We start from the raw sequence: 14,838 nt of genomic DNA, 5'->3' as shown, positions 1-14,838 counted from the left end.
TCCCCTGCTCCCACTCCCATGTCCAACTTTGCTCTGGTACATGTGAGCTCCCTGACAGGGAGGGGTATGACCGATTCACTTTTTATTTTCTCATCCCCAAGGTCAAACACAAAGCCTAGAACATAGCACATGCTCAACACAGGACATACCTATTGGGTAAAGAATAGATGGATGAATGGATGGATAGATGAATGGATGGATGGATGGATTGTTGGATAGATAGATGGATGGATGGATGGATTGTTGGATGGATGTATGGATGGATAGGTGGATGGATGTATGGATGGATTGTTGGATAGATAGATGGATGGATGGATGGATTGTTGGATGGATGTGTGGATGGATAGGTGGATGGATGGATGGATGGATTGTTGGATAGATAGATGGATGGATGTATGGATGGATTGTTGGATGGATATATGGATGGATAGGTGGATGGATGGATAGATGGATGGATGGGTTGTTGGATAGATGAATGGATGGATGGGTGGATGGATAGATGAATTGATAGATGGATGGATGGAAGGATGGATGGGTTGTTGGATAGATGAATGGATGGATGGGTGGATGGATAGATGAATTGATAGATGGATGGATGGAAGGATTGTTGGATAAATAGATGGATGGACTGTTGGATAGATGGATGGATGGATAAGTGGATGGATGGATAGATGGGTGGATGGATGGATTGTTGGATGATTGGATGATAGGTTCTGGGAGCAGAGTAGAGACTGATTGCACAATTAGCTTCTGAAGATGTGGTTATGTCCTGTCTTCTGTATCACTCATGAGTAATACTGAATTTAATCTCTGAGTTATGCTATTGAATTTGATCTTATCTATGTCTCAAGAGTTGTTAAACTAGGCCTGTGTTGCCTGACCACAGGGTGGAGAAGAAGGTGGATGAGGGCTACGGATACTCACGAGAAAGGCACCACAGATTTGCCTGCTGAAGTGAAAATAAGTGTTTGAAAAGCCAGTATTGCTGGCTGGGCATGGATAGGTTTCGATCGACAATGACCTGGTTAAGGTCCACAGGGGAGAAAAGGCCTCTTGTCAAATCTGAAAAAGAAAGGGTGAGTCAACTTCCTTTGGCTTTATCTCATGGCAAATCTCTCTCTTCCTCTCTCTGACTCTCTTTCTCTCACATACATGCACGCGCGCACACACACAAACACACACACACTTGCAGGCTCAATGACCCCAGAGCTGGTTTGGAGTCAATAGGCCTGGGAGTCTAGTCAGGCAAGAGAGTTTCAGAATGTCCCAGAAAGTCCTAAAAATTATGGAGTTGCAAAACCTTAGAATCTTAGTTGCGGAGTAAACCTGGGAGCCATCTGGCTCAACTTTTCACTAAGGCAGGACTCTTGCTCACGACATTTCTGGCCAATCTCGCTGCAGACTTGTGTGACTTGTCTGTCCTGACTGCAGCAGCCCACCCCACAGTTAGGAAGTTGAGGAGTCAAATCTGCCTCTTTGTAAACGTGAACCACTGATACACCTTCTGTCTTCCGAAGCCACGTGGAATTTCTATCTCCCTCCCAAGTGGCAGCCTTCATCTGCGAAGACAGCTCTCAGCTCTGCTCAGTCCCAGACTTGGAAGTTCCAGCTTACCCATCATGGGTCCATTCACAGATCAGACCCTTGGCATCACCATCTTGTCTCCACAGCCAGACCCCCAAGTATATCAAGAAGTTTGGGGTGGGTACCTGTTTCTGTTGGAGATGCTGGCCTTGGTTCCACATCTCTTCTGCATCCCATAGACTCAGACCGAGACCCCATGTCAGAGTCTAGGAGAGAAAAAGGGATTATTTTCTCTTTAAAGGAAAGGGGAGGTATTCTTCTGGTCAACAATGATAATGACGATGGGAGAAATCCTCATGGTCCACAGCCAGGAGCCCCAGTAAGATCTGAACAAATCCAGTGGCATAGTTCTGTACTCTCTGGCTTTTTAGGGAACAACAACCAACTTCTCCAGAAGAGAACTATTATTATCCTTGATGCTGAAATTATCAACATTTGCAAAATCCTCCAGAGTTAACAGAGTATGTTCATAAATATTGGTCTTCCCAAGACTCCATGAAGGTAAGGAGTAAGATTTCCATTTTACTCTTGAGGAAACTGAGACTCAGAGACTTGGAATAACTTATTCCAGAACAGGCAGGTGGAGAGTAGATGAAATGGAATTCAAAAGAGTTAAATAAACTCCCAAGTCCGTAACAGGTCTTCCATGATGGGGGAACTGGGTTTTAGGTGGGCCTTGGGATGCTTCTGTTTAGTGGGGCAAGTGTCCTGGGGAGAAGCAAGTCCTTAATTTTCCACCAGCTAGCAAGGTATTGACAAGAATTTTCTTTTTTATTTTTTTAAATTGAAGTATAGTTATATACAATATTATAAAAGTTGTTAATGCTCAATCACTCAGTCATGTCCAACTCTTTGCAACCCCATGGACTGTAGCCCACCAGGCTCCTCTGTCCATTGAATTCTCCAGGCAAGAATACTGGAGTGGGTTGCCATTTCCTTCTCCAGGGGATCTTCCCAAACCAGGGATCAAATCCATGTCTCCAGAATTGGCAGATGGATTCTTTACTGCTTTGTTTGTCCTCCTTTGAGTTGAATGAACATTGACCAAGTGCCTACTCAGAGCCAGGGACTGTGAAAGGCACGTGGGGTGAGTCTAACATGGGAAGAGAGATGAGTGAGCCCCTGGGAAGGAGGCGCCTGTAGCTGAGTCCTCCAGCTGAGACACTACCTCCCGGAGGGTGTGGTGTCCTCAGAGCTCCCATCCTACTGACAAGGACACCTTGTGGTCAATGAACTTGATCTCACAGGACCCAGTGCTTACTTCATCCCCCCTTGGCTTTCCACACTTTTCATTTTTGTTTTACACTTTGGTATCTGATGAGAACTGAGGCTCTTCTATCTACACAGGGCACTCACTTGGACAGTAAATCTCTACATTTTCTTTCTGGGGAGCAGAGTGCCCCATGAATGAGAAGTAGGGCCACACAGTCTCCTGTCATGGGTGTTCTGCTCACCACCCTCCCCACCACAGAGCTCACCTTTCCAGAGATAAACCTGCTGGAAGCTGGTAAAGGCGTCCTTGGTTCCTTCCAAGGGGGTCAGACCTGCAAAGAAGATGTTTATTTGAATGAGCTCTAGTGTGCTTGCTCCAGTAGTGACTCACCATGACCACAACTGCCTTACCACCCCGACACTGGCCCCTCCTGAGCCTGGCATTCTGTTTCCTATACAAGGTGCATCCCAAAGTCTTCTTGGAGTTCTCTTCCAGCAGCTAGTACAAAACCAGAGCTGGCCAGAGTATAGATGTTAGCATAAGTGACGCTATCTTGGGCCTATGCATTTCCTCCTATTCTTCCACTGAAGCCTAGGACTGTCCTGGGTGGTAAACCACTTCTCTGTCATCAAGGGTTTTGTAGTTAATACATATTGTTTAACAATTGTTGGGCTTCCCAGATGGCTCTGGTGGTAAAGAATCTGCCTGCCAATGTAGGAGATGCAGGTTTGATTCCTAGGTCGGAAAGATCCCCTAGAGGAGGAAAATGGCAATCCACTCTAGTATTCTTGCCTGAAAAATTTTGTGGACAAGAGGAGACTGGAGGACTACAGGTCATGGGGTTGCAAAGAGTCGGACATGACTGAGCAGCTGAACACACATACAACAGTTGTTAGGTCCAGGTGGCCTCTGTGCTCTGGTAGCCTCCAAACAATGAGGAAGACCTTGGTTGATGTATTCCCAGCACCCATGAGACTAGCTACCCATTCATAAATCTTGACTTAGGAATGCACGCCTTGTTCCCAAGCACGTACTTCTATTTGCTTCTGTTGTTCAGTCAGTCTCTCGGTCGTGTCTAACTCTTTGCGACCCTATGGACTGTAGCCCACCAGGCTCCTCTGTCCATGGGGTTCCCTTGGGCAAGAATATTGGAGTGGGTTGCCAATTCCTTGTCCAGGGGATCTTCCTGGACCAGGAACTGAACCTGAGTCTCCTGTATAGGCACGCAGATTCTTTACCACTGAGCCACCAAGGACATACCCCTATGTGTGTATGTGTGCTCAGTTGTGTCCAACTCTTCATGACTCTAGATTAATTATAAAATTGTCCCAGTGGCTCCTCAACAGTGCAGAATGTAGCTACTAAAGGTTCTAGATCACTGATGCTGAATCCCCATCCAACCCTCTGAGTAAGTTACCCTGTAATAAACTGACCTATTGATTATTTGGAGCTGCCTGCCTCATTTCCCAGTGTCAAAATACCATCTCAGTTCAGTGGGCACTTTTCCTTCCCTCCGCCCTCTATCACCAGACCCCACGTGTCTTTCTTAGGGCACCAAAGGGACGACAGGGGGAAGCGTCATGGTGCTGTGACACTTAGCATCACTTAAGGAAATGTGGATTGGTTTAGAGAGACCAGAACTCACAAAAGAGTCAACAGTTGTATTAATTTTCCATTTCACTTAAGTCCTCTGAGACTCTCACCTCATTGGCAAGTGAGGATGGTATTTGTGAGGCTGGGAATTTCTATCTTCAGTCTCAGGCTTGACCATAATTTTCCAGCTCCTTAAATATACTTCCAGAGGCTGAGAATTGAGCCTTATTCCTCTTTTTCTCACACACACCTAGCATAACCCCTGGTATAGAACCAGTGTTCAGCACATTCATGAATACAAAGAGGAATGAGTAAGGAAAACAAAGTTGTCAATGGTTTTCAGAGTCCATCAAGTAAACACAGAGCCTCACCACACAAGCACAAGAAGGCTGACCATGAAACTAGCTTTCCTACTGCAAACTTCTGATGCTGCGCTCCATTCCTCCAAGTCTCTCCAGTTCTATATTGTTGATGGTGAGAAGGTACAGAGAACAGAAGCAAACATGATTCCTCCTTTTCCTGGCTAATGGTTTAGATTGTCCAGACATCGTTCCATGCCCTCCACAAGAACTGAGTTAAAACTTCCCCATTACATAAACAGGCCTGCAGACGCTGATGCATGTAATCTGCTCTCTCAGTAATCAAGGCTGCAGGAACACACAGATATTTAGAAAGGTGGGAGTTTGGCATGGAGCCTGAATCTTGAGGGTTGAGGGGTGTTATGTGATCTTAATTGACTTCAAGACAATTCTGCAGAGATCCTGTGCTGCAACTGGGGTGGTTAGCTTGACTCTAAAAACCTAGAAGTGTTGTTGTTCGGTTGCTAAGTCAAGTCCAACTCTTTGCGACCCCATGGACTGCAGCATGTCAGGCTTCCCTGTTTTTCACTATTTCCTGGAGTTTGCTCAGGTTCATGTCCATTGAGTCAGTGATGCCATCCAACCATTTCATCCACTGTCACCTCCTTCCCCTCCTGCTGTCAATCTTTCCCAGCATCAAGGCCTTTTCCAACGAGTTAGCTCTTCGCATCGGGTGGCCAAAGTATTGGAGCTTCAGCTTCAGTTCTTCCAACAAATATTCAGGATTGATTTCCTTTAGAATTGACTGAACTGGGGGTGGGCAGTTTCCTAAACTGGAAAGCCCAGGTTTCAGAGTTTACCTTTTACTGGCGATTTTCTCTTCTCTGTATTATTCTCCCCCCACGTGTCTACTTCTATTCCTTGTCCTTCCTACATAAACTACACTCCTGAACCCTAGCCTCAGGCTCTGCTTGCTGCTAATGATGGCTATTGTAAAGAATCAACTGGGCCATCCCATACGTAGGTATCCACCATACATCCACTCCAGGGACTCATGGGTGACAGCAAGCATCATAGGGGCATGTGAGTTCCTCCCTCTCAGCTCCCAGCACTCCAAGAAAATGACAATCACTGATACAAAACAGACTCCCATGAAGAGAATGCCAGCCAGCAAGCTGAGCCTCACCATGAACCAACAACATGAAGCTTTAGGATTTAGAACAAACCCAGGAGTACTTCTGCCAAGGCCTGTTTTTCCCATCAAATTTTAAATCCCTATGGACATTAGAAGATGTTTAATCTGCCTATTTTTTATTCATTTATACTACAAGACACTGTCGGAAATGAGACAGAGCTTAGAGATTACTAAGCCTGTTTTCTTAGAAACAAGATCAATCTAGCCAACACCAAATAGTAGAAAACGTCCAGAGATGTCCGTTGGGAATTTAGGAGAGGCAGACTCTGAGTGGATTCCTCTATCAAGACACATGTCAACCCAGGCACAAAGGTTACCGAGAAGGCTGGTGACAGGAAAGAGAAACCTCACAGCGAGTGAAAAGTGCCGATAAGATGGTTTCCAGGTGATTCGTGGAGTTGTTTGTTTGGAGATGTATTTGTTTGTTCTGGGTAATATCAGAAGTCTACCCTAAACTCCTCTGGAGCGAGAGAGGGTTCATTGGCTTAACAGAAGAGGAGACACATCCCTCAGCTCTCTCCCAAATGAGCCTACTCACAAAATTCTCCTTCCTCTGCTTTGCTACCTTTTACATCATCCCAGTAGGTGTTTTGGGGTCTGGGAAATGGTTCTTGAGAATTTACGTTGAACGTCTACAGTGATTCCTCACTTGGAAATGTCATATCTATTGTGTATTGATGTCTGGATGAAAATTCAATTTTAATACCCTGTTTCATACATATATAAAATTGTGCTATGGTGGTGGTTTAGTTGCTAAGTCATGTCTGACTCTTGCAACCCCATGGACTGTAGCCCACCAGGCTCCTCTGTCCATGGGATTTCCCAGGCAAGAATACTGAGTGGGTTGCCATTTCCTTCTCCAGGGGATCTTCCTAACCCAGGGATCGAACCTGGGTCTCCTGCATTGGCAGGCAGTCTCTTGCATTGCAGGCAGATTCTTTACTGACTGAGCCACCAGGGAAGCCCAAAATTGTGCTATAGAAAATTTTTTTTAAAAAAAGAGAGAGTAAAGACATGCTAAGGGGGAGTCTGTGTCCAATGATCTGTCATCAGTCCATAAGATGGGCAAATAGGAAGCCCACCACACTTTAATAATGTCCCTATTTGTCACCCCAACTAGCCTGTGATCCCCTTGAGAGCAGAAACCACTCCACCTATCTCAGTGATCCAACTGCTTGGCTGGGCACCTCATAGCCAGCTGCTTCTCAGGACGAGAGACAGATGGGTGAGCTCAGCAGCTCCTCTCCCCATGGCTGTCCTGCACCCCGCAGTCAGCACTGCAGCACACGCTCGACCTTCTGCCTCTCTTGCACCTTTTGTTCCCTTCCCCCCACAGCCCTTCAAAATCTTGAAGTAGAACATGCTGGTAGCTGACATTCATCACCCAATGACTGCAGTATAGCGGCCCCAGAGAGATGGCCAGGCAGCAAAATTTTCATCTACCAGACTCCTTAGTTTGCTGCTCTCATAGGAAAAGCCCTCTGAAGCACTTTCTGCTTCCAGCCAAGTAGATGCAGGATCATCCCAGCAGACAGTGGGTGCTGCCCCTGACAACTCTGATCCCTGGAGCTGGAGTTGAAGCCCTAGCCATGGTAATTAATGCAAAGATAGCTTCTTGAAATGTGACACGTCATAGCTTTGAACCTCACTCCCATAAGCAAAAGTGTGATATAACCTCACTTTTCTGCCTCAGATGGCCTCGGTCTCACCAGACTGTCAAACAGGGATCAACTGAGCTGATGGAAAATGCTTTGTAAAATGCAACACGGATACTGACGTGCTTACTATTTGAATTTAGTGTGTTCCATTCACTAATGCTTTCTAAGTAAATGCTCATTCTCCATGAACCAGGCTGCCTGCCGAAGCCGGTCCTCAGCATACCTGTGAGCTGACCGACGAGAGTGGACATCTGAACCAGACATCCTGCAGAGTGCCTCTGTTGGATGTGCAGGTGGGGGACCGGGGACTTGGGGTTCAGAAAACCATACCTTAAACTTCAGCCTGTAGTGCATGTTAGCAATTCTCTTTCTATGGGATTTTTCTGGGACAAATACTGGAGTAGGTAGCCATTTCCTCCTCCAGGGGATCTTCCCAAAACAGGAATCAAACCCCACGTTCCTGCATCTGCTGCATTAGCTGGAGGATTCTTTACCACTGAGCCACCTGGGAAGCCTTGCTTCATTGTGTAAGATATTAAAAAGTACAACCCTATTTTGCAGATGAAAACCCTGAAGTTCGGGGCTGGGGGCGGGGGTGGGTTAGGCGATTTGAACAAGGTTATGGAACTGGTCGGGGAGGAAGAACTGCAACATTTTCAATGCAAACCACTGCTCCAGCATCTCCAGTATCTACCCAGTGCCCATCTGGGCATTACTCCAAGGTCTTCACAAGCATTCTTTCTAGGATCCTCCCAACCTCTCCAAGCATCAGAAAACACCATAAAACTCATTTTATAATTAGAAAAACCAAGACACGGAGAGATCGTACAATGAGTAAGCATTCACATTGAGATTTGCCTTCTGAGGTCTGATTCCAGAGTTTGTATTTTAACGAGCATCTAGCCATTTGCTAAATGGAAGGAAGAGGTTGACCCTCAACCATCCGTGGGATGGATGGAGTTCCTCTGTATTGCCCCTACCACCCTCTCACGTGCTCCCAATCCAGTCTACACTGTCTCCATCAGCTGTTCAGATACCCGGAATTCTTACTCCTCTTTCCTTTCATCAGTATCTGCCATTAGGAAAGAATTTTGTCAGCTATTCGCAGTTTAGTAAGAATTTTAATCCCTATGTTTACTTTCTCAGGGGTTAATTGTACTTGAGGCTGAATTCCTATTGTGGAAAGGAAGGATCTGTGCCCTACAGTTCCCAACTGCAGGTGACCTCCAAATCACTCTGTGTACAAAGCAACCTTCAATTTGGAACATCACTAACATGACTGAGGCTGTCTGAAATTCCCAGCAAAGGGTTCCCTTCATAAAGCTCCGCCTGGACCCCAGGATACACATATACACCCAGGGCCCCAGAAAGAAAACTTCAAAAGTAATCACTCCGTCTCAGGGAGGCCAGACGAGGGCACAGTCTCCACTTCTTGGGCACGGACCAAGCACATGCTCTGTGTTAAGCAATTCACTCTAGGTTTATTGCCCACGAATGGATCATATGTCTTTCTTCAAACGCTCGTTTTCACCCTGGGCTACCTCTCAGAATAACGATCCCATATGTTTACTATCCATCATAGAAATAAACTATTTGGTTTTATTTACCGCAAAAGAAACGAATCCTCATGGAATTCCACCAAATTCTGTAATATTTTTTTTCCAGGCTTCGGTAAATAGGCATTCCACAGGTACTATGTACAGTCTCTATTCCAGGTCTTATGTACCAGTGTAGTAAGAATTTTGTGTGAATCCAGAAGTTAATAAGACACAGATCTTATTATATATTATATAATAAGTCTAGTTCTTAAAATGTAACCAAAAAATGACAGATTTTTTAATGATATCATGTAATATTAATACTGTGTCAAATACACTACTAAGTCCTACATAGGTATCATCTGAAAGTATTGATATAAGGAAGCAGTTAAGAAAGTCACTTTGGAGGCCTTTGGAGGCAGAATGCCTAGATTCAGGTCCCAACCTTACAAGCTACTTACAAGCTCTGACGCCTTGGGAAGCCCTCACTTGTTTGCCTCAGTGTCTACAGCTGTAAAATGGGAACAATGGTAACACTAGTGCCTCCCCCAAAGCACCATGTTGAGCATCGTGAGTTAGAACAGGTCTAGACCTTGGAGCAGGGCCTGGCTCTTAGTAAGCACGATGGAAGACATTTCTATGACTACTGTTATTGTCTATCCCCTCCTTTCATCTTCACAGCAACCCAGTGAGCGAGGAGCTGTCATTACCCCATTAGCAATCAGGCCTGCAGACATTTACTGGCTTGCTCAAGGCCACACAGCTGGTGTCCAAAATCGTAATTCAACACCACGGGGCAAACTCTCAGCCAGGCCAGGGAGGGCAGCCTCCAGACAAAGGCTCAGTTTCAGTGCACTGCCCACTGCACTGCGCTTCCTAGAAGACCAACGCACGAAGCACGCTCGAAGCTCCACAGAGGAGGAAGGAATAAGCTCTGTGGGTAGTCAGGGAGGGGTCTTGGAGTAGGTGACCTTGAGCTCACTGCCGTTAGAGCCCCAAGAGCTACAGCGCATTGAGAAGCAGAGCATGGAAACTTCTCCGGGAGGCAGGACCCGGTCTCTGCCAGACCTTAGAGGACCACCTTCCAGGGGATCTCTCAGCTCTTTTGACAGGCCAGCCCCCTCCCTCCTCTTTCTGGCTGACACCAGCGTGCGCTTTCACCCCTCCCCACTCAGAGGGTGGACTGGAACCATGGGGTCCAGTTCTGATGTTCAAGGGCTGGCAGATAAATACAGCAGAGAGAAGATAAGATGGAGCCAGACTGCCCTTGACCTCACACTGGATCTGCAGAGGTAAGTGAGCAACTGAGCCCTGTAAACTCCAGTGCTCGAGGTCGGAAGAGAACCTCCAGGTTACCTACTCAGAGCTTCTCAGACTTAGTGGACATGAAGTCATCAGACAGCCTGTTAGAGTGGATCCCTGAGGGTTCGGAGAGAGACCTGAGAATGCGTATCTCTCCTGATCCCCCAGTGATGCTGAGCCTGCCTGCTGGTCCTGACCACACTGAGGTGCACTGGTGTGGTCCGTCCCGGCTCAGGACAGAGTGGTCTCAGCCCCTCTCAGGTAGAGATCTGCAGGTGGAGGCCACCCAGGGAGGCAGAGAGAGCTGACTGCCCGCTGGGGCCACAGGTGCTACACCCCTCCCTGTAAAATGAGGGGTGGGGCATATGAACTCGGGGTGACCTTTAGATCCAACCCTTATACACTTGAGGAAAAGGTTGGAAGAGCTTCTCAAAGACAGAAGACCAAGGAGCCAGCTCAAGAGTTATTTCCATCAGTTGAGCCCATGTGGGGGCCCCGCAGTTCCTTGTGCCCCTCTAAGTAGGATGGGCTGTGCGGCGGTTACCTCCTGGAATTACTTAACTGTCAGAGGGGGAAATCTGCCCAGGGGGGCACTCACTTGGGAGACAGATTGCATTTTGGGCTCCAGTTCTTTACCCCTCCTTGGAGCCACACATTTTACGCAGGACTCTGCAGTCACTCCCACTAAAGAATGGAGTATGTTTCCCTAGCCCTGACTTCAGGTCAGGCCAGTGCAATGAGGTATTGGTGACAGTGTCAGACCCAAGTCTCAACCTTCAGTGGCCTGGCTTGTTTTCCCTGTTCTCTCCCTCTCCTGGGGCTTCCCAGGTGGTACTAGCGGTAAAGAACCCGCCTGCCAGTGCAGGAGACACAGGAGATGTGGGTTGGATCCCTGGGTCGGGAAGATCCCCTGGAGGAGGGCATGGCAACCCACTCCAGTGTTCTTACCTGGAGCATCCCATGGACAGAGGAGCCTGGTGGACTACAGTCCATTCACAAAGAGTTGGACACAACTGAAGCCACTTAGCACACACGCACACTCCCACTTCTGCCCACAGGAGAATGCACTCATCTAGAAGGCGAGGCACTGAAGCTAGGCCAGGCCACCGCGGTCAAGTCCAAACGACATCATCCAACTGCCAAGCGACCCCAGGATATGAGCAAACCTGGCCGAGGTCAGCACAACCATCCCGCTGAGCCTGCCTACCCCAAGCCAACCTGAAGCCCCAGAGCTGCACCACGCTTCTCATGGAGCATTGCTGAGATGCTCTGGTTGTTTTTTATGCAGTATTTTGGTACAAATTTTTTTTGGAAGGATGAATTCCTCAGGGTACAGAGAGGGCTCCCAGCAGAGGAGCAGACCTTGCTGGTGAGCACAGGTCACTGTGAAGGAACACACTCGGGGTGAAGGCAGACACTTACCCCCGATCTCCTGTCCTCCCAGACACAGCGTCGCCTGGCGGCTGTCCGGGTCGTACGTCACCCCAGGACATGAAGCATTAACCTGGGCTTCTGCAGGGTCCCTCCAGTCTCTGACGTGGCACAGCAGGACATCAGGGGAGCTCAGCAACCCACAGAGGAGGGGACCTGCAGAGTCACAAGAGAGAGGAGAGGCGAATGTGATGGGGACCAAGCAGGGGCCCCTTGGAGATGCACGTCTGTGCCCTTGAGAGGCCTATAGGATGCAGGCAGGGAACAAGTCCTCAGGAATGGACACAGGAATTCAGGAGCCTGCTTTTGATTTGGCCTATCCTTCCCCGATCGTCCTGCAGTTGTCTTAGCAGCCAAGTTCAGAGAGGAGGGACACTACTTTCTCCTCCATGAGAGCCCATGTTCACGGGATCAGCAGCAGTGACGCCTCTGATACTACCAGGGGTCCTATTGCCAGCACCCTCTGTCTCCACTTTCCACATTTTTGAGGCTTCAGGGAAATAAACAGTGCCCTCCCCCATCTCTCATTCTCTCTGTGTCTCTCTCACACACACACAAAATTAATCTTGAAGAGCTCAGGATTATTTTTATTTATTTATTTATTTATTATTATTTTTATTTTGGCCGCACCATGAGGCATGTGGGGTCTCAGTTCCCTGATCAGGCATTGACTCCACACAGCCAGCATTGGAAAGCACAGAATCTTAACCACTAGACCTGCAAGGAAGTCCAAGGAAGGAGTATTTAGAGTCAAAGTACAGAACTATTAAAAATCCAGGAGCTGTACACTCATGGCACAAGCCTTCCTGGTAGGAAATGAACTCCTGGTCTCTGGGTGGATGCAAGCCAAGGCTGAGCACCCATGTCCCTGGGATGCACAGAGAGGATCCATTACTAGATTAGGCAGTTGGAAAGCACTGGACTACTTTGTCTTGAATATATCTTCTAACTCTGAATCTTAAAAATCTGCCCCAATGTTATGACTTTATTTAGTAGCAGAAAGACCTACCTGCCCCCTAACTGAATTTGATAGTGATTTTAGTTAGATGAATAAAGGTAAATGAAATGTTGGGATGCCTGTGACATGTTAGCCACTATGGTCAGTGTTATAAGAATATTAATTCTCTTAATTCTTATTATTTATTATCTCCTTCTCCAGATGAGGAAATTAAGCCTCATATAAGTACACTGCTTAAGTTTATTGAGATTTAGAAATAAAGTGATTTATATACCAAATGAATTTATATACTATATGCCAATTTATATAATTTATATACCATATATAGCATTGTGTGGTATATAATTTATACCATATATACCATTACATGGTATATTATTTATACCATATACACCGTTACATCGTATATTATTTATACCATATATACTGTTACATGGTATACACTTTATACCATACATACCATTATATGGTATATAATTTATATACAATATACCAATTTGGATACATAACCCTGTTAGGTAGTACAGTTGTTCAGATTCTCCTGTGGGAAAAAAATGGAAATACACCACTTCACATCTCCCATCCCCTCCGTTATCCTAATTTATGTCCAAATGCAGATACACTTCAAACTTCTCTCACCAAAATGGCTCCAAAATAGATGACTCACCAATGTCCAGCTTGACGTTTTGTTCTCTCCTGTCCCACTTTTAACTGAGTAGTTAAAAATCACCATCAGCATTACTATCAACAGCAACTCGGTGGTGAACGTTTACCTCAGAGACCCACTAACTAACTCGGTGGTTCTCAAACCGCTAAGACCATCATTTCAAAGTCACAGAAAGGGTTTTGAAAATGCTTGTTCCTCAGCACCAACCACAGAGGTTCTGACTCGACAGTCTGTGCAGGTCAGTGGAGGCGGGGTGCACTTGGGAACGAGCCCGTGTGAACAGCACCACAGGTGATGTTAGTTAACACGGCTGGATCCCAGAATCCCTGGGCTGATGAGGCCGCTTCATCTCACAGATGGGGCAACAGAGGCCCGGAAAGGGAGGCTGCTTTGTCCCAGCTGGAGCACGGGGCAGCAGGGATGCATAAGAGCCTGCGGAGAGCCCAGAGGAACCTGAGCTCTGTGGCTGCCCGTCTCATAAACCAAGAACAGAGAATCATGGACTTAAATAAGAGGCAGGTCGTGTTTTCCCTCTGCTTCTCAGAGCTGGGAAGAGAAACGCAGGCTGCTTTCTTCTTTAACTAGCATTCAGTGAGCACTGCGGGGGTCTGAGAAGTGGGCGCCGGCTGGAGATTTGAAATCACTTTGCTGATCCCACAGGCAGGCTTCAGTTATGATGCCAGCAGCCTCAGGCCACGCAAGTGTCGCTGAACCCCACTTCCAGTGGCTTCAGCTACTTGTCGAGGTACAAGGAGCCTCATGAATGTAGGTCTGGAAGTCTCATGAGTTTTCACTAATAATTATCAGAGGAAACAAAGCCATTTCAAGGTGGGAGGTTCGAGGGGGTGGGAGCCTTGCCGGGGAGGAGGGGACAAAGGGAGCAGGGAGACTATTCCAGAAATTAAGTGCCTTCCCAGACAGCAAGAAGAGGATTCTGCTCCTGGTCTGCTCCAGCTAAAGCTTCACAAGTTAAAATTCCAGGTCTGCGCATCAAACAAGACTGGGAAACATATCTGCCTGCTGGTTGATGTGTGTCTTGAAGAAAAGCTTAACTTGCAGCATTTAGAGGTCGCTGTTCAAACCCACATAATTCACAGATCAGGGTTACACTGGAGGGGAAGGCAGGCAAGCTGCTAGCCAGAAATGTCATGGAAAATAAAGGATCGTGTGGGCTTATGGCTCCGTGGAACAAAATAATTATTCCGTATATGATCCTAAGGAAAATGAAATCAATATTTCCAACGTGAAAAACCCTATGGTCTGGTGAGTAATTGGACTTCTGGGGAAATTGTGGTATCCTCAGAAAAGACATTTAAAGAAGGTAGAAGTCATCCTGGATTCGAATTGCAGGGTTTCTAAATATAGGCTGACATAGAGACATATACAGACACACCTCAGAG

The 14,838-nt window shown here is 46.8% G+C and overlaps 1 protein-coding gene across 1 annotated transcript in view; it reads right to left on the bottom strand.

Moving 5' to 3' along the window:
* The window catches only part of TG (thyroglobulin), a 240,153-nt gene that overhangs the window by 162,003 nt on the left and 63,312 nt on the right, over window positions 1-14,838 (bottom strand). The window contains exons 27-30 of the mRNA XM_081503609.1: window positions 11,805-11,969; window positions 3,063-3,128; window positions 1,710-1,790; window positions 925-1,062 (exon numbers count right to left, since the gene is read on the bottom strand). Coding sequence (XP_081359735.1) covers window positions 925-1,062; window positions 1,710-1,790; window positions 3,063-3,128; window positions 11,805-11,969 — 450 coding nt within the window. The remainder of the gene's footprint in view (window positions 1-924; window positions 1,063-1,709; window positions 1,791-3,062; window positions 3,129-11,804; window positions 11,970-14,838) is intronic.

Source organism: Giraffa tippelskirchi, chromosome 6 (assembly GCF_054371585.1).
Source record: "Giraffa tippelskirchi isolate mGirTip1 chromosome 6, T2T-mGirTip1v1.2.pri, whole genome shotgun sequence".
NCBI lineage: Eukaryota > Metazoa > Chordata > Mammalia > Artiodactyla > Giraffidae > Giraffa > Giraffa tippelskirchi.
This window is presented reverse-complemented; position numbering and strand designations above follow the sequence as displayed.